Source organism: Larimichthys crocea, chromosome X, assembly GCF_000972845.2.
Source record: "Larimichthys crocea isolate SSNF chromosome X, L_crocea_2.0, whole genome shotgun sequence".
Classification (NCBI taxonomy): domain Eukaryota; kingdom Metazoa; phylum Chordata; class Actinopteri; family Sciaenidae; genus Larimichthys; species Larimichthys crocea.
This window is the reverse complement of record NC_040020.1, coordinates 20442878-20466714: the sequence shown is the minus strand read 5'-3', so window position 1 is coordinate 20466714 and position 23837 is coordinate 20442878. Positions and strand designations below refer to the sequence as shown.

Below are 23837 nucleotides of genomic sequence, written 5' to 3'. Positions count from 1 at the left end.
AAACAAAATGATCTGCAAACGCGGAAACAGTCTGTAGCACGTCCATATAGGTCTTTTTTTTTTTTTTTTTATCCGCCAGCCGATAAACAAGAGAGCTGATAAAAAGAACATATAATTTTAGTTTATTAAACTCCCAAACTTTGATTTAACTAAATAAAATAGAATCACCTATCAAACTATCAAAACTGACTGTGAAACAAAAAATCATGAGTCATGACGTGGCTTCATGAATCAGATCCACCCTCCACAGGCCGATCTACAATTTTATGCTAAGAGAAATTAATACTAGTAAAAACATGTTTAAGACGGAAATGCAAAAATGTAAATAAAGACATAGGAGACAATAATAAATCAAATATTTAATTGTTTTTAATAAGAACAAAGCCTATTTACAAAGCGTAATAATAATATGAATTCAGAGGCAACAGAAGAGTTCCATAAAACATAGAAATTTAGCAGGGTGTTAATCCAATAATCCAACTACAAAATTATTCACAACACGCTATTGTTTTCTTTGTCAGAGGTGCGTGGGAACAATGCGCATCTCTATTGAACCGTAATCATTCTTCTTTCATTCATTATCTTGATTTAATTAAAGAGAAAACAACGGAGGGCGATAATAGATAGAGAGACAGAGAGAAAAAAATAAGCCTTAAAAATGCGACTTCTTGTTTCAGACAGAGTCGATGTCTGAAAACTGATTTTTGAACATTAAATCGTTCTTTGATCTGGACTCTGGACTTTTTACCTCATCATATTCCTGAAGGACTAATAACTACCGACCATGCTGATATCTTAAATTAAAATAGAATGCTGCTTTAATTAATTTTATTTGTATTTTTTCTTTTTTTGACCGAAGCGAGAGTCACATCAGGGTTAAAGTCTGTTATATCGATGCGCCATGCATGTCCACTGACGATTTACATAGAAAATAAAAGATGTAAATGTAAATACAGAAAACTCTTGAAATGCCTGATCTATAATACTGATAATAATAATGATAATAATAAGTACCAGAATAACATTTAATAAAGTGGAATATTTGAAACATGTATTTCTTTCTCTGTCTGCTGTGAGTGAAACTGGATGAACTTTGTGAATGAAACATCATCATTGTGTCGTTACGGACCAGAGTCACAACAATCAAATAGCTTCACCCTTTAATTAGTTTAAGATTATTAAATATAAGATTAAATTCAATTTCAAGAGACCCAATGAAACGTGTCCTTTCACTGGCTGATATGAGACAAGATGTTAGGCCTCGCGAACGCCTTTAGCGGGATTTCAAGACGAGAACAACCCGCACTGAAACAAATTGGGCCGATGGTTTAATTTAAACGAGTCATCCACAGGACAAGCGATTTATGAATTTATGGCTGTGTCTGCAAGCTGCATGGGGCCACGATGGATTAAATTAGATCAAAACAAGTAAATAAATAATGTAAGCTGTGTGATCAAACAGTTTTTCTGCTCATTTGTTTCTGGTGAAGGTGGGTCCCTTCAAACTGAACTCATGCAGGATGACAGAACATTCATTTGGAGGCCTAACGAAGAAGAGTCCAGTTCAGAAGAGGTGACACGGAGCGCAGACCGTCTGTTGCTTTCACAACTGGGACTGTGCGTGAACCCAATCAAACAGATTGTTTTCTTTAATCTACTGTAGCCTTGGATGAAAGGTCACAGAGAGTGAGAGTAAATCCATCTGAGGCCATTTAAACAAACATGATTTTTCTTTAAAGATATCAACCTTTTATAAAGATTTACTGCTAAACTGTGACTTAAAATGTTGCATCGGAATCTTTGGAGGGAAGCAGAGAAACACCACCACTGCGTAAAATTCAAACCGTCTATTCATTTCTTAATAAAGGACCAGGTTTGTCTGATCATGTTATGATTTTAGTATGTACTTTATGATTGCACTCATTTTTTCCAGTGTTACGAACACTCAGCGAGACAGAAAGGGAAGACGGGCGCACCTCAGCCTTTGGATGCGATTGGTCTCGGCGCGCCTGCAGTGCAGCAGTGCTGCCGCCGTTAAAACACCATTGGTTGGCTTGTATCCGGGCAAGACGCGGGATCCTGGTGCGCACAAACGGGAAACCCCTGCCACACCACAAAGGCAGTGATATGGAAAAAAGCAGTAATATGGAAAGAGGAAGATAGAGAGGGGGTTGAACATCCTCTGTCCATATTTAGCCGAATCTACGACGAGAGGGTTGATAATTAAAAAAAACAGATGAGGAGCGGCGATCTAGATCTGAAATGGCTGAAATTGAAGGGTATTCCTCTTTTTCTTTGTTTAGGGGTTCTCTTGCATCCCTGCCTGCCCCTTAGAGAGGTTTCATTCATTTTTACTCATTTATAGGTAATAAGCAGCTAATGGAAAGGTGAGGCATTAGGTGTCACGCAGGTAACCACCACACAGAACAGGTGCTTTCAAACGGGCTTTCTTTCTCCTGGAACCTGCTTAAAACAGGCCCTGTGTTTAACATGCCATAACATAACCCCACCTCTGCAACACCACCTTTCTGCACACATGCGGGCGGATGCGTCAGTCATCGCAGGATGATGTGTTCACCTGTTTTTTTTCTTTGGTTGTCATCATACTGGATACAGCTGGTTGTTCAGCAGCAGATTAGTCACTGTAAATGAGGCGTTCACCGTCATAATAGCAGACAGTGAACGCCTCATGATCTGTTCTGTTCTGCAACAATTTATTAAGGAGTTATTAAAGAGGGCGGAAACACGCAGGCCTGGTCGGTGTTGTGAATAGATAGATTTGAAATGTTGTGACATTGTGACAGTGGAGCTGTGTGATGGGTTTAAATGTTGTGACATTGTGACAGTGGAGCTGTGTGATGGGTTTGTGACCCTGAGAGGATTTTTGTTGTTCTTTTTCTAAACGAATAAATTCTTTCAAAATAAAGGAGTTTTGAAGCTCACAACAGTTCATAACTTATATGATTTTTTTGCAGGTGTGCAGAGGCTGTTTTGTGTGTTCAGCTCCTGACTCCTGAAATAAGGTTGCAAATGTTGTATTTAAGCCTCCTTCTTTATTCAGCTTGTGCGACTTAATTTAGAAAATGTGTGACGCAGTTCAAAAATCTGCACTTTGTATTCGAGGACGTGGAGTTAATCTGCACTCAGGCCTGATGAAGAGGACTCCGGAGGACAGGTTTGTCTCAGAGACGCCAGCCTTTCTCTGGAAAGACTCCCTGAATAATCATTTAGAAACGAACAGCTCCCTACCAGTTTACCGAGGCCTGGCTCAAGTCATGCATGCACAAATTCAACACGAGCTGACCGACAAGAGGAAGAGGAAAAGAGGGTGGATCGACTTATGTACACCATCTTATACACTTGTTGTGTTTAGGCTGTATCAGATGACAGAGGGCTTTAATGGTTTTATTTTGCCTATAAGCAAACAAGCTATATGATATTTACAGGAAATAATATGCTCTTAAATCCTGAGGGGGAATTTCCCGCCGCGGCTCTTTAGCTCGTGCGTTGTGGTAATTATTTGTCGGGCGCAGCAGCTGCGAAGCGCCTCGCGGAGCCTCGGCAGAAAAGAAAGTGGATGGAGGGAAGAGAGGACAGCCATTTTCTCTGTCGTTGCTCACATTAACGCGAGCAGAAAGCAGTTTTTATTGGCGGGCTGCAGCCGAGGAAATGGTCGAGAGCTGCCTCCTCTATCGTTTCGGTCGTCGAGTTACACACAAGTCACGTGTTCAGAGCGTCGGTGAAAGGCGGGTATCAATCATTTCATAACAGACAGCGGACAGATGTTAGCCGTTCAGATGGAAACAGGAGCAATGTTTCGGGAGGTTTATAGACGGGAGCTCCTCCGCACATCTCCCCTTTAAAGCACCCTGCAGTTATTCAGAGGAGCAGCAACGGTGTGTGTGCTTCAGCAGCCACACGGCTGGAATGTAAGACACGGGAAACCGTGGAAACGTGGAAATAAAAGCCTCCGTCCTGTTATTTAAGCTGAACCTATGCAAAGAAATCAGCCGACCTCCTGCTGCGTGTCCTCTCAGCGTGTCAGCAGGATTTATCAAAGCAACATCTGACATGAACAGCTGCTCAGGTCAAAATTATGAGCTTTAAACGACCAGTATCCTCTTCAAAAGACACGTGAAACCGGAAAGGTGGAGGGATTGTTTGTAATTTATGAAACAGAAAAGAACAAATAATATCCAATCATCACTATATCTTTCAGTTTCTTTCTTATGTAGCATATATGTTTAATATAATATACTGCTTATACAGGCCCCAATTAAACCCGATAGTAAACTACCTTTATCAGTAGCTTTGTTTCAGAAATTGATGTGAATGTTTAAATGAATGACCATATGTGGAAGTAAACCAGGCCTGACCTGCACGCATACAAGGCAAATAGTTGGTTCGGGTAGCCCATCTGAAAATAAACTCTCAGGCTCTGTAATAATCCTCGCGGCCCGCAGCCTACACACACACACAGCCACAAATAGAGCCATGTACAGATTTGGAAACTTCTGAGGTAATGTTAGCCAGTTACTCTTAACTGGCTTAGAGCTGCCGCCCTTTCCCCTTAAAATCTTTAATTCTCCGTGGGAAGCCAAGGTCACATGTGATGTAAGATGCCAGCCATCATGTTTAGTTTTTCAGAAACAGAGACACAGTGCACACAAGTCCATATACCACTTGCAAACAATTTTATTATTGCAAAATCTTTCATTGGAAGCCTTCATTTTTTTTTTTTTTAGTCTGCACACAAAACATCAAAAGTGCATCCAATCAACGTCCTGACAGAGCAGTTCAATGCACCTCAGATCACAAAGTGCTGGAAGGGATTCCTAAAGAAGGAGAGAGAGTGGGGCATGACACAAGAGGACATCTGATTATGACAAGTGTGTGCTTTCACATACTTTAATGACCGCTTTGCTGCAAAAGTTATTCAAAATGTGACACTGAGACAATAGTAACACCCGACATGTCAGGGTGCCAAACAACAGAAACATGAAAAAGTGATGCACAGAGCACCCAGCTGGTGGTACTAATCTGTTGGATTACACAGCTCAACTGGCAGTGTTAACAGATTTGTGACTGATATAATTCAAATGAATTTTTTGAGTCCCAAACATAAACTAAATAGTCACAGGGTTGTATATCAGCTGTCTTCATGGAAGTGACATGTCCTCAGTATCAGATCTTGAGATGCAGGACTCAAAGAAAACACTTTACCTTTGAACAGAAGTCAAATAAAAGGAGCATATATCAAACATTAACCATTAATAATATTTCATTTAAAAACCATCTCCCCTTTCAACAATGCAAATCACATTTATTGACAGATAGGCGCTTCATTTTTCTTTATCTGCTTGTTTAAGCATGCCTAATGGCATAATCTGTCCAAGCAGCATGCATCCTTGTTTAAATCTGTCCATCTGTTCACACACAATCACACACACACACACACACACACACACACACACACACACACACACACACACACAGTGTAATGTACCATGTTTTAATATAATTTTTCTCCCTTACAAAATTCTCCATATAGCCTACATTTTGTTTTGAGCATTATCTGAGATGCAGACAGTCGAGTGTATAATCAAATTACATCCAAAGAAAAGTGAAGAGTATTTACAAGTTAAGTGCATCTTCAATCAAAGTTCCCACATTTATTTGACCTAATTTTGCTTTTTAAACTACGTTTGAAATAGCTGGAATTAGATACTGCATGTGATAAAAATCTCCAGAAGTAACAACAGGTTGAGCTTATAAGAAGAAATATGCAAATAATGCGATAAAGGCTCTTTTTTTTAACTGAACTATACAAAATGAAAACAACATCAAGGGTCCATTTGTACATTCAAGCATCTGAAAATACAAATATATCTAATGTACATTTATACAGTTACACAGTTGGTACCCAGTTCAGTTACGCTGTGATGTACTCCTTGAACGTGACTGTTAGGCAGTTTGTAGTAATGTCTGTGATCACTATATTCCCAAGGAAAGGCTGGAAAGAAGAAAATGTATCCTCTTTTCTCTTCTCATGGTTAGAAACGGTCGATGAATCCACTTTCTCCTCCTCTGTAGTCTTTTGTGTCTCAGTCTGGGGCTGAGTTTCTGTCCGTGCGTCCGTCTGTGTTTGAGCTTGTGTGTCTGTTGCATCCTGTGTGTGTGTTTGAGCTTGTGTTACAGTTTCAGCTTGTGTGTGTGTTTCTGGCTGGGCAGGTTTAGGCCTGGACTTGACAATGCTTAAGTCAATAGGTTCCTCTTGGTCTGTGTACCCACAGTCCTGCAGTCCAATGTGACTCTGGTGTCCGTTTTGGTGGATGCTGATGCTTTGGGTGGGTGAAGATACTGTGTTAGGAGCGCTGATACTCCTGGAGCTCAAAAACCTCTTACTACTCCCATGCTCCACGTAGTCTGTGTCCGAGAAGTGTCGCTTTAGTCCTTGAAATCCACCTTGGTTTCCTCTTTTGTCCAGTGGGGCGGGAACTCCCCTATCCAAAGGCAGGGAGAGCAGATTAGGCTTGGTTGTCAATTGTAAAGGCTGATCCGCTGGAAGCTGCCCCTGCCCCCTGACCTCAACATGTTTATCCTGTTCCGTCACAGTTGGCTCCGTTTTGGGGGACTGTTCCTTTTCTTTGGGGCAATCTGTGTTAAATCCAGAACTGGGAACAGTTGGTTTGTCTTTGAGGTTTTTTGCAAATCCATTCATGAGGCCGAGCTTCTTGACTAGTCTCATCTTCTCAAGGTGGTTCTCTGTGCTGTTGTCTGTCCCTTGCGGCGCCTTTTCAGCACCTTCAGAATTACCATTTTTAATCTTGGCCGCTTGCATTCCATTTTCCATGTACTTGCTCATGACAATAACAATCCGCCCATTCTTGTTTTTGTTCTTGACAATCTTTAGCTTACTGTTGCTAACACCATTCGACTGTGCTAAAGCATCCTCTTTAGGTTTGACCTTCTCTGGCTCTTTGTGGCCATTGAGGTCTGCTGGAAGCTTCTTTAGCTCCATGGTGATATCCTTGACTTTGGTCAGGCAGCCTGAGTCCTTGTCCCGGACCCACTTTTGCTGCAGCACCGGGGGAAGGTTGTACCCCTTGTTAGCCAAATCTGGAGCTTTAACTTCCCTGGGTTTAGCAAATATGGGCTCGTGCACCTTGAGGTCCGGCTGGTAGTGGTGGTGCTTCTTGCTGTTGAGCTGATAGTAGAACTTCTTGCCGTTAGCCTGCTGCTCGTTCTCACGCTCTCTGCACAGCGGCTGGTACTGGTGGTGCTTCTTGCTGTTCAGCTGGTACTGCTGGCCCTGGGGACGGAGCATCGTGATGGGGCTGGTCTTCTGACAGCTCTCATCGTCCAGGGAGGCCTCATGAAGGTCAGCCAGAATACTGGATCTCCGGGCGAAAGAAGGAACCTGTAAGACCAGACAGTCATTTGTGTTATTAAAAAAGCACATTAACGCCAATCAGTATTACACCAAGAATTGGGGAATTTCTGGGTTTTTTACAGAAGTGTTTAAAGACAAAGGCGTCCTCCTCTGTAGGGCATTTGATTAATGGCTAAACTGTCTACAGTATCTATACATGTGTCTATGTCAAGGCTACAACAAAAAGCCATGGTTCATTGAGGCCCATGAGTCGCACTGAAAAAACTGTGCATGGAATGTGTAAAGGGGCTCTTCTGAGGCCCCAACGAGCATGCGGTTTATTTCAGGGGCCTTGGTCCATGTTCACACAGGCCTCCTACAGTTCCTGTGCAGCTCTCTCAGCCACCGGCCTGGCCATCACAGTGACATTTCAAAGTGTCTCCTGTGGCTGTGACCTCAGCTCGGAGGAATGTCACTGGCTGCTTTGTGTCCCGTCATTGACTTTATCCCATGTGTTACCACCAACGCCCTCCTGAGAGGAACAAAAGCCACTCCTCTGAGGGGTTCCCCTGGCCTTTTGGATCGGTGATTGATGCGCTAAATGTACGATTCACAGTCATTTAGCTACAACTGTTAGGTCAGGGAACTGGTCTCTATACAATGTAATAGAGATAATATATCCTTACATATTAATGAATTAATACATTTTTCCAAACACTCCAAAAGGACACTGCACCAATTTTATACATGAAAACCAGTTATCTCATCATTGGGGGGTGAAAACAGGTGTATGATGTGGTGTGTGGCTTTTTGAAGTCTGAGAAGGTAACTCGAATTATGTTATTCAGCTTTGGTTGGAAATTAATCAGTTTATAACAGAGACACATTATGTATCACTTTCTTCCTCACCTGAACCAGAAGGTGCTTGGGCTTGGGTCCTCTCTTGCGATATCCCATCAGCTGCTCTTGACGTTCCCTGTGGGAGAGAAAAACAACAGCCAATCAGTGAAACCATCTCACACAGATGAGTCCCTGTTGCATGGCAACACAACGTCATGGGTGTCCTCCTCAATTAGAAAACACTGAGTCTGTGTTACAGGTTGGAGTTACACTCCCAGATGCAAAGTGAAATCCATTGAACACGTCAATGGCGCACACTTTTTAAAATGTCATTATTGTGTATTTACATTTTCTCCTTGTATCCTGACGCACCTTCATGTTTAATACTTTTTTTTACACTTGTCCCTCACTGCTACAAAAAGCTTCAACGTGGGTTCAGATGAGGCATTTTTCACACAAAATAACACTCAGTATCCCATGTGATGTTTGTATCCACAGCTGAAGATAAAGACCAGTCCCTCTCTGACTTTCCTTAGCTTTCCTCAGTCTCTCTCCAAGGCAGTAACTCAATACCGCAGACAGGAGTGATGTCAGTCCCCTCCCCCACCCTCCTCCCTCACATCTAATTACAATGACGACTCAGTGTATTTTCATAGCCTGGCATTCAGACGATTTAGCTCCCTGGAGAGACACGCAATTAGTTTCAATAAAATCTCTCCTCTTTAGAGAGAGAGAGAAGTAATTGCAAAAACAGACGCAGAGTGATGTCGATGTTTTGCCTTAACGTGTGACCTGCACCTGAAACGTCGCTGTAAGCAAAAGCTGAGGGAGGCCGAGAGAAAAGCCAGTGACAGTTTAACATGCCATGCATTCAAAAAATTCAATTACACTGTCCTTCATGTGGCGCTGTCTGGTTAGTCACTCAACACACTATTTAGCAATTAGCCAAGCAGCTAATTTCTATTTTGAACCACAGAAAAGGAGTTCTTTACTAATAGAGAACATGAGGTTAGGAAGTTGGTTCAACTCTCGTTGGTTCTGGTTTATAACAATTATTACGCTGCTATTTAGTTCCCTGCTCACTCTGGTCTTCATTTTCTTCCCCCTTTCCACTACATCATAAGCAGATGTAAAGAAGGTTCCCTATCCGCTCAAAGCATATATTTTACTCTATTACTACACTTGGATGTTTGGGCTTCACTGTGCAAAATTGATGTATATGTAACTTTTGACACTAGAAGCCTGTTTTTACATTCACCTGTTAAAGGTGGAAAAATAATAAATCTGAGTTTAAGACATATGAACAAGACTTTGTGACATCACAAATAGTTTTAGAAACCAATGATGTAACTTACACATGTGAATTTGATTTGAATTAAAGTCTAAAAAAAAAAAAAAGTTAAATTAGAAATAAGCCAAACAGAACTTTTGGTAAGTTCATCATTTCGCACAATCATTAATCATGTGGAAGATGACACAGGTGTATCTGGTGACTGGGCGGTGGGACAGCAGGTAAGCCCTTTAGCATGATAACCTGATGCTGAAGCTCAAATAACTATCAGGTTACAAAAAGTCGATGCAGCAAAGTGTCACAATTTGCTCTAGTAACTCTGACCTAAATTTAACCCTAACTCAACCTTCTGATGACACCACCATTAACTCTCATCCTAACCTCAATGGACTGCACCTTTAACTGACAGATTATGCAGAGAGTGTATCCAACTGGAGATTATTTCTACTTCAAACACTCAAATCAAGAACCATACAGGCAACTCAGAACTTACCTGTCTTGGAAAGCATCAAGCAGCCTTGGGTCCAGGATGTTTTCCTCTGGTTCCCACGTGTTGTATCTGTTCAGAGGGGAGACAATGAGCAGTGAGGACACACTGGCCTGTTAGACAGTGACAGACATTACCAGGCACTGGTCTAAGGATAGAAGGTGAATTTTTGCACCAAAACGACCCTCAACTGGCCCTAACCTAATCCTGGACTCGTAAATCCTCCCATAGCTCATATTTGTAGGCATGTACATGTGTAAACAACATGCTGAGACACTTGGGCTCCCCGTGGATGCACGTGTAATAAATCATGAGTAACTTTTACGCACGGCTGTAGGGGGGTGGGGGGTTGGATACAACGGCCCAGCCTCCACTCAACTGTAGATATATGGGCATTTCTCAAACACAGGGTTCAATTATAGACATGTCTTCCTTTAATTGGCACACTGGGGATTGCATACATTGTAAAACCACATCCATCATCGAGGCCAACGCGTCGAGCGCCCAAAGCAAGAACGCGCAACCGCCCATTTGCGCGCCCACGCTCGCACGGATGAACACATTCACACACACACATACACACACTTGTGTTTTGAATGTTGTGTCACCACCATGAGTAATACTGTTGTGATTTCAAAGAGAACTTACTTCGGAGACCATCCTCGCCACTTGACCAGATACTCAACCCTCCCCTGTGAATGGAGAGAAACGGGATAATTAGCGTAACGTTACTTTACGCAGCAAAGCGCACTCTGCATTGCCATCGCAGTCATCTTAGAAAAATGATGAAATGAAAAGCAAAACACGTAGAAGGTGAGTGAAGGGGGGAGAGAGGTGATGCTCCTCTCCATGTGCATGTGTGTAAAAATGTCCTTCAGTGCTCTTGTGACGAACCTTTCTGCTGCGCTTCTTCTCGATGCTCTCCACCGCAAAGACGTGCTCTCCCGCGGCGGGTAGCTCCATTTTCCGATACAAGAGAAGCGGATCTTCTGTTTTTTTTTTCTTTCTCACTCTCTCTCTCTTTTTCTGCTTTTAGTATCCGACACCTTATCCTCTGTTTTCAGGCAGTTTTTTTTCCCCCTGCTGCTCCTCTGATGTGAAACACAAGAGCCCCCCTCCTCCTCGTATTCTGACTGCGTCTCTTCCCTCGCTTTCCCCCTCGGAGAGACTCGTTCTGCAGGCGAGTTGAAGCTGCAGCAAGAAAACACTTCATGCAAATAGTCGTTGGCGTGACGTCAGAGGAGGGGGAGGTAATCGGGGCGGGGGTTGTTCCCGTGCTGCGTTCAGGCGCTTTCGGAAATGGTGAAATCACGACTTCGGTCGCTTATGAACAATATGTAACAAAGCTGTAAATGATGATAATTATGATGGAGGTAAAGTCAGAGTTTTCCATGATAAGTGATACACTAAAGCGTGGCATTTAGTGAGGGGCAGGACAGCTGTTTGAAGAGATGGATTTTATTATACATTAACTGCTGTTTGAGCATCTCTACGTCAGGCTATTGGTGTTTCAACTCTTCTTCTTATTGAGACATCAGTTATCACATCTCTTTGCTATGCTATGGTAACATAAAACCACGACACAACACAACAGACAGACAATAATTCCTTCAGACTTGTGTTTTGTGTGCTTCAGTTCATATAAACGAGTCTTTCCCCTCAGACTGAGAAGGCGTACCAATGACGTCAGGCGCTGTTGTGTTTGGTTGGAAAGAAAAATCTACACACGTGGCAAAGCAATGGTCACACTAATAAAAATCACGCATAATATTCCAAAAAGTTCGACCAAAAGTCAGGACATTTGCGAGAAATGAACTGCAGTTTTACAATGTACGAGCTGAAGTGGGGGACCCTGAACGCATCAAGTCTCCCTCCTGTGTCGCTGCATGTGAAGCGAGATCCAACTGCAAGAGGGAGCTATGAAAGAGGAGAGCGGCTCACTGCGAGCCGCGGTGGCCTCAGTGTTTCTGCTCACTAACTCTAATGTTGCAGCTCGTCGAGGCCTCTTCGCTCCGTGCTGTGTTTTCAGTCACAACCCGTCAACAGTCCGGTTCGTTTGGGATGTTTTGCCGTGTATGCGCGCTCAGTATAACACCCACACAGCTGTGCAGCGTGTATTTATCATATCGGACACATGATACAGCCTTATGGACGAGTAATTATAACACAAGCTATAGAACAAAATGAGTTCTTCCACCTGAAAACTCTCGATAGGCCCAAGCAACGTTTAAGGCCACAGTCTGTTCGACACTGACTTATTGACTTATCGCCGCCTCCATAACAAGGCCTCGTCTGTTGCGGGGAATCCTGGTGAAATATGAAAACAAACTCCGACAGTCTCAGATAGAGCTCCTCTGTAGGATGATAATGCACCATGAATCATTGCCTGTGTTAAAGGTAAATTGCGATCAGAGCCCGGCCGCTGTTCTGCGCATTACAATGAATAGATTTCCATATCCTCTCTGAGTCAAGGTCACACAAAGAGATGACACTTGAGATGTCTCGGGGATTTTCTGCTGGATTTTCGCGGTGTTAAAAGATAGCCCCTGGTTCCATAACTGCCTATATAGGTCAGCATCCTCTAACCCCGCCGGCTTTATCTCCAGCGGGGTTATTTCTGACCGCGAAGCCCCGACAGGACAGGCACCAGCCGGTTCCGTTAACACTTGGCACGGTGCAGACGTGACTCATGGTATGAACCATCATGGATCTGACAGACTGAAGGCGCACACGGGCTCTAAACCTTTAGCTTTCGTCTGGAAACGCCAGCACACAATGCTGCACTTCAGAGAAAATGATTAAAGAAATGTTAAAGGACAACGAGAGGGTTACAAACACATATCCAGCTGTTAACTGCCTCTGGCTCATATATCCAGAGCTTAATAATCATTCAGAACACTTCTATCTAAAGCTCGTAAACATTTTCGATGTATTGCTTTCAAAATAAAAACGTTAAATTGTCCGTGAAGCCCTCATTGCATTGTTTGATACGGTTGGAGCAAATAAAATTCAGCAGTGAAGGGGTTAAAGTGCAGGGTTCCCGCAGGCTGCGGCGCTCGGCCTATTGCAGAAAGGCACGACTGTCTTTCCTTATAAGGCAATGAGCGCAAATCTGCGGTGTGCCATCACACGAGATGAAGCACCGTGACACATTCACACCGTCCGTGCGCTTCAAGTGGCGATCCACGCGCACGCTGCCTGTCCACACATCCATTATCCTTCACCGGGGTCCGTGTGCAGCTCGGCGGGGCTCGCGCTCAAGCAGCTCCGGCGCGCGCGCACACAACAGAGTCTGCTAATTCAGCTGCGTCATTCCTAAATTAACGACGAGCACGAGACACTCTGTGGTCAATTGGGAGCGGAGGGCGCAGGTGGAAGGTGTCACTCTTTAAAAACAACAACAACAAAAACAAAAACAGTGCCCACGAAGGTTTTATCAGGCGGCCACGCGCCCGTTCACATGTCACCTGTCTGCCTCCACACAACAACATGATGCTCACAAACAGATAACACTGTTGGTTCATTCTCATCACACATGCTCATATAAACGGTGGAACAGTGGTGGTATGACGGCCAAAGGTTCATACACAGAGCGCTCACGCGACATTTTTTTTATCTAAATGTAAAAAGCTTTGGAACATGGCACGTGCTCCAGAGGCGGATGGAATGTGATGCTATAGCACGTGCGTGTGTTATTAGTGGAGCGGCGGCACGCAGAAACCCGCACACCATTAAAATAAGAAACGAAAACGAAACGAGCTGTTTGTTTGTTGTTTGTCCAGCTGTTTGAAACTGTATAGAAAATAATTTAAAAGAAGCCACGCGAAACTCAAACACGTTACGCACAAAAAACTAAACAAAAAAAAAACAAGCAAATGTGGTATCTCTGTGGATCACTGATAATTCCGATGTAAAAAACAAAAACAAAAACCGCATTCGTCTTTATCTACATCAACACCTGGACCTCTTCCAGCGCAAGTACAAGTTCACTAAGTGCCCCGAGGCTACTGCCAAATTTCTCAGGAAAAATCTGAACATTCTTCTCTGCTTTCATTCTTCTATTCGTGGACATGAAATTGTCTTTTTTTTTCTTCCACGGAACAGGTTCAGGCTGCCACAGCGGTGAAAGTGACTTTAATTACTGCGCATGAAAGAAGTGCTGAACACGATCACTTTCCCCCTGTAAAGGAGACACGTGTGACAAGACAAAGCCACAGGGAAATGAGCTTATTTTAAACAGCAATTTGACTGGAGGAAATCTAACCACAAGCCCTTCTGTCCACAGCATCCACACTCCATCAAAACTATTGAGACAAAGGAGTAATGATGGAAATAAATCATCATCTTCATCATTTAGCATGCTGTTTTTTCACCTGCAGCTCTTATTGTTTGCAGAGTCATTTGTTAAATATTTAAACTTTACTCTCCACCTTTTTCAAGTTAGATAAGATGATGACGCACAGCATCTCAGCTCTTACTCATCTAAAGCACATGATTACCATGCTGGTCTTTATATCATTAAAGGAGAAGGGCAAACGGAAATAGTGATAATTTTCAAGCAGTGACATAGTGAAGGGAAGAAAGCAGATAACAATGACTGGACTGGAGGAGTGAAACACATGAAACTGGAAAGATTTAGCCTTCTTAAAAATGATCAGATCTGTCAGAGTGTTTGAGACAGATGACAGTTTGTCACAGATCATCATTTACAGTAAATGTGTTTAAGTAAATGACTCAAAGAGGAACTGAAAAGACTATTTGTGAAGTGCAATTAAAGGGGGGTTTCTGTTTGCTGCACACACAGTGAGGAGCAGGTAAACTGGAGAGCTGATGTTTATGGACAAGTGCTGGATCCCATGACGCCACAGCTCTCCCTGTAAGTGAGGACATCTGATTAACATGACATTTCCACGTAGGAAGAAATGACGGTGTGTGAGCGCGTCACAGTGCTGGACTGCAGGATCAAATGACAGCAGAGGAAAAACAGGAGGACGGAGGGGAGACAAGGTGTCATGAAACAAAGTCCAATGGAAACAATGTGATTAATACCAGCATATACATGCTCATAAGGAGAGCAGAAACACAGACGTGTAAATCATCAAGACTCGGAAGAAGAAAGAATTATAGAGGAGGTTTCCATAAAGCCCTCTAAACATTATGCTTCATTAAGAACTGAATATACTGAAGTGGCATTTATTAATTCAAAATAAAAAAACTTTCTGTTATAAGATCAATTATAATCCCTACAGGACAGTTAACAGCACAGACACACTGCAGACTAAAGAAAAGGTTCTCTCAGTACTAGTTTTCATAGAATTGATTCAATTAAAGGTTTCCTTAAAGCATTATATTATTTATTATAGTTCATTGTCCACATTCAGCCCCATATGATTTGAAGTGCACTGGAGAAAAAAAACACTGCATGATACATGTCCAAATGTTTCCCTTTCTTTTGTTGTGAAGAAGTACGAGTTCTGAAAATGTTTACAATCAATTAATCAATTTACAAAACAGATGATGAACAATAAATGTAATTTCTCCAATATATCTACAAAGTGTCTGGTCACATGTATTTCAGAACTGAAAACCATATATATTTTTAATTCCAGTGGGCCACAGTGGACTCAACACGACAGTAAAACAGCTTACCACAAACAACCTGACTGCGTATCTGCTGCAAAAGAAGGGATAAGGGACTTTAAGACTTTTTCATGAATCGTATTTGAACATCAGCTAAGAGAGTGCATAGTCCTCTACAGCTTTCAAAAAGTTGTTGGATAAACTGAAAAGGTTTCATGTGGGAACGAGGCAGTTTGTCTGTCAGCTCCTGAAGGTTTGACAGTTGATGTCACATGGAGTGCACTGGGGGTTCATGTTATTTTAGGTATTAAAACAGTGCAAAGGTTACAGTTGTGGTTTGTCGACGGCCACAGCTGAACAACCCAAACTGTCATCACTCCATTTCATTGTTCATTTTATTTTCAGCTGGGACTCGCACACACAACTGCTTCGGCTTTTTTTCTTTTTACAAAGATCAAACAGGTGAGTCATCACAGCAGCTCAGCCTGTGCTCATGACGTCTTTGAGCTTTTGGTAACAGTAACAGACTGAGAGAAAAAAAAGAGAGAACAGGATTATTATTGTTTAAAACTCAAAAGACATTTGAAACTTTATTCAGGCAAAAAACACATTGGTTTTCATTTTTTAACATAGCACCTGTAGAGACATTTTATCATTTGATGTTAAGAAGACTTTATTAATCCCTTAATACACATAATTCAAACACACACACACACACACACACACACACAAAGGGCTCATAGACATGTACTACCCCATCCTCCAGTTTCCAAACCAAGTCTCTACGAACTGGGCTACTGCCACTCAGTTAAATCAAATGATTAATGCTGATTTTTAAAAAAAAATAAAACGTCTGACAGTGAGAGTTACTTTTATTTTTGGGATTGATGGTTACATGTGATAAGTATAGGCTGTTGTGTGTGTAAAAGAATGACCGAATGACCACACGTGTAATGTTCTAAACTAGACACACACAGGTGTGTTGAACATGACACGATGTATTTTAGATAATAAACAGCAGCGGTGTGTTCAATGAACACATCTCACTTCTCCAGAGATTTGTCTTTGTGGCAGCCACAAAAGGAAAATGTAATCTCCAGAGCTGCCTCTAAAGAATCTGATTTCCCACCGCATGTTAGTGACTGACAAATGTTTTTAACCTGCCGAGGTGAGGAGGAGTCAATTCTTCAGGATTCATCAAGTCACACTCATTATCTCCTCCTTTGAGCATCATTCAAAAGGTGTTAGTGATGCACAAAACGAGAGTGACGCATGAATCAGCAACATGGAAAAAGGAGATTCAAGACGTGATGCTGACAATGAAGTTATTTTTATCTGGAGTGTAATGACGTAGAAGTTAATAGGTGCACATGACTCATGGGTGAACTGAGTCTCATGAGAGGTTTCTGCCCGAGTTCCTCGTGCTTACATCAACAGCGCCCGGGCTCACGACACAAGCTGTTCTTCTGTCTCCTATACATTTAGACTGGGGTGTGTGTGTGTGTGCATTACAGTGACTCAGACTCCTATCTAGACATGTAATTGATGAAGATGTGTGTTTCTGTGTGTGTGTGTGTGAACGTCAGAGGTAGCAGTCATGACTGACGAGCAGTGACCGCTGCACTCTGTGACTCACTGCAGCAAAAGTCTACATAATGGATCTTGCGCTGATAGTGACGTGGGTTAAGCCTCATTCATAGGCCTACATCTTGCACACACACACACACACACACACACACACACACACACACACACACACACACACACACACACACACACACACACACACACACACAAATTGAAACTACTTATCATATCAATGAATTTTCCATCTATTTACAGCCCATTAGCTGTACAGTGCCTCTCCTCCGCCGCTTGACTCACTCACAATCAGCTGAGTTTATGAATGTGAATATTGACTTCAGCGTTTGCTTTATGAAACCAATAAGCTGCACTTTCCATTACCAGCTCAGCTCCTGGCACAGCAAATGAAAACACAAAGCCAAGTGGACAACAACATGTTGAACCATAAACTGACGCTTACTGGCCTGTTATTACTCCACCAAATGACTCCCGGGAGATGTTGTTCTGCGCAGCAGCATCCGTCCGTCCAGGTTTCTTTGTCTGTCGCTCCTTCCCATTGCCAATTGTGCCAACGGAAAGCGGCGCAACTGCGCGTCTGGCAGGTGACGTGTGTTGTTGGTGGGGAGGCTGGAGGAGAGACAGAGACGGCAGCTGAGTGGAGTCTGGATTTTGGAGTGGACACATGGTTTCATTAGATGATCAGGTCAACAGGTCAAGAGGGGAGCAGACATGTACATGAGCCATTCAGACACACACATACACACAGTTGTGTCTAGGTAGAACAGGCAGGGAATTGATTTGGCTGGCGGAAATCCCAGGAAAATAAGGGCACGTGAGGAAGTTACACAGAGAGGTGCCAAGAACAACAGAGCTGTAGCATGTCATAACCAGACGGCCGATTGATTAAAAGCTCAGCAGTCTCAAAATAGTTTCTTATACTGACACAATTTTCCCAAGTCCTGACAACCTTTTTTTAACATCCATACTTTCTCCCATCAGTGTTAAAACACACTGACATAAAACAGCCTTCACAGCTTTAAGATCAGCATGTGATTCAAATTTCATCTCATGTTTTATACGATGATGAATGAACAATGGACTGATTTAACTTACAGATTTGAATTTTATGTCCTTCTTACCTAATGAACTTGATGAGGTTTGCAGCTAAGCAAACTAAGACCTAAATTAACGGTAAAATCATATTCCAGTATAACTTAAAACATATTATGGACACAAATTTGGTTTGTATTTGGATACACAAACTGTTTGAAATTGAGGAAATGATAGAAAAGAACAGCAAATTGTCCTGAAAATAAGACCTTTTGCCCAATATGTCATTATCATCCATCTTATTAACACTACACTTATTGATTATTTGAATTGAAACATTGAAACAAGTGATGCTGTAGCGAAAGATAATTACAACTGGAGGAAAGTCACAAAGCAGCAGCCACCTTGAGGGGCAGCTGAAAGTAAAAGAGAAGGGCCTCATGGACCTGCCCACACATCAGGAGAGAGAGAGAGAGAGAGAGAGAGAGAGAGAGAGAGAGAGAGAGAGAGAGAGAGAGGGAGAGAGAGAGCCAAAGGATGGAAAATGGAAAGAGGATCTGTGGAAAACCGAACGTGACACTCTGGAGACAAGCTTCCAGAGAGAGCTGGCTGCAACAGAGGAGGCGCTTCACAAAGCAGCTGGCCACCAGAGAGGAAGCCTTCAAAAAGAGGCCCTTCTTCAAAAGAGAAGAGAAGCTCCAAAAACAAGTTCACTGAAAAGCAGAGGACTATAAAAAAAAAGAAGCAGCTGGGAAGCATTTCAGAGAAGAGCAGACGGGCTAAGATTAGAGATTCAAAAAGGGGCCGAAGAAGATGAGATTCAGGTACCCTAAGAACAAGAATAACCACAACGGCAGGGAGGATAGACAGAAGAAGACTGTTCTCCCTGACATCCTCCACACCCACACTCCATCAACCCTTCCCACTCATCATACTCCCATCCCCTGGAAACTTGGAAACTATAGACTTTTTGGCACACAGCTCCATCAGTAGCGCAGAACAAGTTGCTCAGTTTGATGTGATGGTTAAAAGCGGATAAAACAAGAAACAGTCGTACGGACGGCAGCTGTCAGGGATTCAGATCAGATAAACACAACAGTAGAGTCCTGTCATCACCCAAAACACTGCAAGCGTTTTCACGTAAAATAGAAGGAGAAAAGGTTATTAATGGAGTACCGCGGCGATTTAAAAGTGTGTGGCTCATGAGACTCAGAGGAAAATGCCATTGCGTTCCCAAAATTGAAGCAGCAGCTGCTTAGATATCATAACTAGTCTGTGTCAAGCTCTAAAAATGCTGGACGCTTCACTTCTCATAATCCAACTTGATAGCATCTTTCTCTAGACCTCCCCTCCCTGGTAAATCCTCTTGTCTTTCAAGCGCCACACCTCTGTTTTCTAACAAAGGTTTTCTGTCAAATACTTAAATCTGTTAGTGGAGGACTTATGTGTGCTTTTTGGCCCTTATAGACTCCAAACATACCACTCTGTGCAATGTGTATGTACCCTGTACCCCTTAAAGATCCTATAAAGGAAGGAAGTCAAGTGCAAACAATACTTCTTAGCTGGAGCCAATCTGTGTTAGTTTGTAGTGATTTGATTTAACATGACTTTATTTAGTAACAACAGGGAGTACAACATCAACTAAAACCATAAGGCCCTTACAGGGCAGGACTCTAACACAGGGCTCCCACCTGAGTTAATATTTTATTTTAATGTGATAAGTTCCCAGGTAATCAAATTACAGAGATACATCTGACGTGCGGCAAACCTGGGCTTCACCAGGGGTTTATTTCTCACACTAGAGAACTCCTACAGAGTTTAGCCTCTAAGCACATTTCACAATTTTCCTCAGCGGACAAAGTTTGCACAGTTTCATGGTGAGGTGGTGATAGTATTTCCTGCAGTTGTTCTGTTGGGTGTGATACACCGCTCCAGTCATCCCTCACAGCGTGATCTTGTCTACCAGCATAGAAGGATTTTTACTTTTATCCTTCACCTAAAGTTAAAAATGTCACTTTAAACAGTTGGATAAATACAGACCCTGGTCTACTGACACACCTCTGAGTTTTTGTGCCGCTTTTATGATTTATATCCCCCCGTATATGAATGTTAAAGGTCACTGTACAAGTGTAGGAAGGAGCCCTGGTCTTTGATTTAGAGGGAGTGACGCAGGAACCTGACATTTCTTGTAAATGTTTAAAGATGCTGAAAATGTTTCCATTGTAGCTGCACTGCAGTGATGTGTGCACATCATGCTGTTTACACTTGACCAGCTACACACAGTCAAACAATGAAACAGTTCCAAATGGTGCAAACTGTGCTGAAATCTGCACTCCTGACACTCTAAACTAAAATTCTCTAACTAAAATTAATGCCAACCACTGTGTGTGAGTGTGTGTGTGTGTGTGTGTGTGTGTGTGTGTGTGTGTGTGTGTGTGTGTTTGTGTGTCTGCCTCAATGTAGACTTGACTGAAAGCATGCCTTGAGAGTAACCTTGAAGCGGGCCACATGAGAGGATGCTGATATAGGAGCGGCCTCCCTTCCGGCTCCTCTGGCAGCCCTCTCCCCTGTCGGAGTTGCTGGTGAGGCAGCTGGAAGCCAGAGTTACTGCGCAGGCTGATGAGACTCCAGCCTGGAGATAACGGCGGGAAGGCACCCGTGAGGAGGCGGAGGAAGAGAAGGAGAAGGAGGAGGACTGGCTCCCTCAGCCCTCAGGACACAGCCGCATCCCACTGAATCCATCCAAGGTGACAGCGAGGGAAGTGGTGGTGTGTGGTGGGCCTTGGGCAGGGCGGAGGGAGGGAAGTGGAGGCTGAAGGATGTGAAACAAGAAGAGGAGTGAGAGGAGTGAGAGTAGATTTTCTCACTTATTGCCTTGTGTTTATTGCGTGTGCGTGTGTGATCATGTGGTGTAAATGTTAAGAGCGGCCTGCAGCCATGCTGACAGTGCACTGCAGGGGGTGATTAGGGCTGTGCCATCCATCTCGCGGGCTGACTACAGCAGCAGCAGTAGCAGTAGCAGCAGCAGCAGTAGCAGCAGTGGTGGTGGTGGTGGTGGTGGTGGAGGGAGAGAAGGGGCCTGTTTGGAAGACATGACGGAAAGAGGGGGGGATTACTAGCCAACACTGATTAGCTGGCAGCTTAACGACACGCTGTGTTTTCCATCTCATCGTCAGCACATGACCTGGGGCTGATTTGGGGGAAATGAAATGGTATTTTTGATTATTTGTAGAGAGAAACAGAAAGTGGAGTAGGGCTGCTAGCTGGGACATGAATATTCAATTCAGGCAATTACAAGATGTCCTACTTGGAGAAGGATAAGTGATATGACACTTTACTGCCATGGATGTAGTTACTTTTGGGTCATTTTATATACAATAACTTGAATACTTGGTTCATGAGTATCAATAATTTCCTTATAATGTATTTCTTTTCAAATTTTCTTTTACATTCCATATAATTAAGGAGTCAAATATTCAAAAAAATGAAGCCTTTTTTTTGTTGACTTTTGAATAAAATCACAACAAAGGCAGCACAGAAAGAATTCTCTATAATTATAATAATGACCTCTCTGTCATGTAAGTTGTTTTTGAAAATGTCTTTTTGGATTTGTGACTGTGACTTTGTATGTTTTTGTATTGTGTCTTGTAAGCCTGTGCAGGCTTGGCTCCATAAATTATCAAATATGCACAAAACATTATTTATTAAAGCGTGGTATGAGTAAAAACATTTTTACAAACACAGAAATTATTCCCTTAAATCAATTTTGGTAAAATTCGATCAGGAGAGAGCCTCACAGCCTGGAATAGTCGCACAATCCCGATCCACATTGCTATTATTTCATATCAGTATGAGTCACTGCATTCAAATAGGCAGTTTTTATAATACCAGCGTTCTGCCATAGATTTTATTAAGCCGGCTCTATTCTCTCTGAGATGAATGTGATTGTGGTGTGGTGATGACTGAGTGTCGTGCTTAGGAGGATGAATGGCAGCGGCGGCTCTGCGTTTTCTGGCTCATTGCTTCGAAATGACTCTCCCAGTGTCATTGTCAACGAGAGCTGGGAGAGGGAGGATCTTTATCTTTTTTTTTTCTTCTTCCCTGCTCCTTCTCTCTCTCTCAGTAGTGCGGCAGCTCACCTCACCCTCACTCCCTGCCAGGCTTTCTTTCCATGCCTCTTTCTCTCTCTCTCTCCGTTCTCGGAGCAGGGAGCTCCCACGTCACTGCCTCCCTGGAGCTGCTCGAGTGGGGGATGGGAGGAAGGGAGGAGGGAGGAAGGAGGTAGGGAAGGAAAGAAGAAGGGAGGGTGAGCAGATAGTCTGCCAGGCTTGTGGGGAGGCGGTGGAATTCTGCAGGTTGCCACGGTGAGCCAGTCGATAGCACATTGAGCCACTTAGCTGCCGCATGCACAAACCCTTTCTCTGCCTCTGCCCTTCACCTGCTAGACAGAGGAGGAAGACAGGAGTGTGTGTGTGTGTGTGTGTGTGTGTGTGTGTTGTCTATCTGTAATTTTCACTAGGCCCCGCCTCCCTTACTGTTGCTATGCCTGTCAAGCTTTCCTTTCTAGCATGGCACACATGCTGCTTACAGTGATAACAGTGGCACAATTACCACGTGCAATAGTAACTTTTAGTACAAAAGGTCTTTGATTTCAGACTGAGGCAAATTTGTAGCCGGCAACTGTTTACTTTGACTAAAATGACAAGTGTCACAGGCAGATTTAATTAGCTGTAGGTAGCTACCTAATTATGGTTTGCTAAATGCGTTGGTGGCAAACTGTATTTTCTGATGTAGTCCCTTGTTGAAGCTAAATACAAAGGCCTCAGTACAAATATTACATTGAATGCTTCATTCAAGGAAAGACTTTAAAGATGTAGCCAACCATGTTTTGTGTAAATTCCATGAATGCAACTGCTAATGTTTAACTTTTTCTGCTAATATTACTATGAACTCTGCTTTTTCTATTTAACCCGTATGGCCAACACACACTGGTGGCACTTCAGAGCCCACTGTTATCTATGTAAGCCCTCACACTGACATTGTGAGTCATTATGGATTGGTGCCTTAAAGCTAATATTCACTGGTCATTGATGAGATGTTCTAGTCAATGTTTCAAACCCCACTGGAAATGTCGTGGTCCAGTTAAAACAGCCAAAAGGGAGACAATTTAACGATGTAGCATATTTACATATTTAGAAGCACATAAACCAAGGAAAATGAACAAATCTGAACGATGGACCAAAACAGCAACGCTGCCGCAACATGACGGAAGCATGCCCGTTGGGGTTTTGCGGTTAGTGAATTAGGATTGTCCTATTTCCCATCGCCAACATGCATCAACTTTATCACAGTCATTGCCCTGCCTAGAACATGCCATGACCACTTCTAATGATATCTCGGATGTGTGCTATGGGCACTAACTCTCACACATGAAGTGATGCTCCATGACGCACCATTACACATCAAGTGAGATTCTGTCTCTTGGTATTGGAAATAACACTAGATTGATTTGTAAGCTAGAGCAGATAAACACAAAGTTTGGGCTAAAAAAAATACATCAACCTCCAAACTCTTTACTCAATATAATGACACACACACAGCTTTAAAGGTGTTGCCTAGTTACGGTCACTAAG

The 23837-nt window shown here is 42.9% G+C and overlaps 1 protein-coding gene and 1 long non-coding RNA gene across 2 annotated transcripts; both read right to left on the bottom strand.

The window, feature by feature from the left end:
- Positions 1-4671: 4671 nt before the first annotated feature.
- On the bottom strand, positions 4672-11213 carry LOC104921555 (E3 SUMO-protein ligase CBX4). Its single transcript, XM_010734129.3, has 5 exons — positions 10885-11213; positions 10639-10682; positions 9997-10062; positions 8282-8348; positions 4672-7420 (listed from the first exon to the last, which is right to left on the bottom strand). The coding sequence occupies exons 1-5, from the start codon at positions 10951-10953 to the stop codon at positions 5933-5935; spliced, it is 1734 nt and encodes a 577-aa protein (XP_010732431.1). The 5' UTR covers positions 10954-11213; the 3' UTR covers positions 4672-5932.
- Positions 11214-17624: 6411 nt separating this feature from the next.
- On the bottom strand, positions 17625-21241 carry LOC113746642 (uncharacterized). Its single transcript, XR_003463008.1, has 3 exons — positions 21150-21241; positions 20698-21016; positions 17625-17781 (listed from the first exon to the last, which is right to left on the bottom strand). It is a non-coding gene; the product is annotated as an uncharacterized LOC113746642 (long non-coding RNA).
- Positions 21242-23837: the final 2596 nt, after the last annotated feature.

Bases quoted from the DNA above. Each gene is read 5' to 3' on its own strand.
- LOC104921555 (XM_010734129.3), bottom strand. From the start codon at position 10,953: ATGGAGCTACCCGCCGCGGGAGAGCACGTCTTTGCGGTGGAGAGCATC. The intron at 10,683-10,884 runs GTTCGTCACAAG...CTCCATTCACAG, and splicing joins AGAAGAAGCGCAGCAGAAAG to GGGAGGGTTGAGTATCTGGT. The intron at 7,421-8,281 runs GTGAGGAAGAAA...CTGGTCTTACAG, and splicing joins CCAAGCACCTTCTGGTTCAG to GTTCCTTCTTTCGCCCGGAG.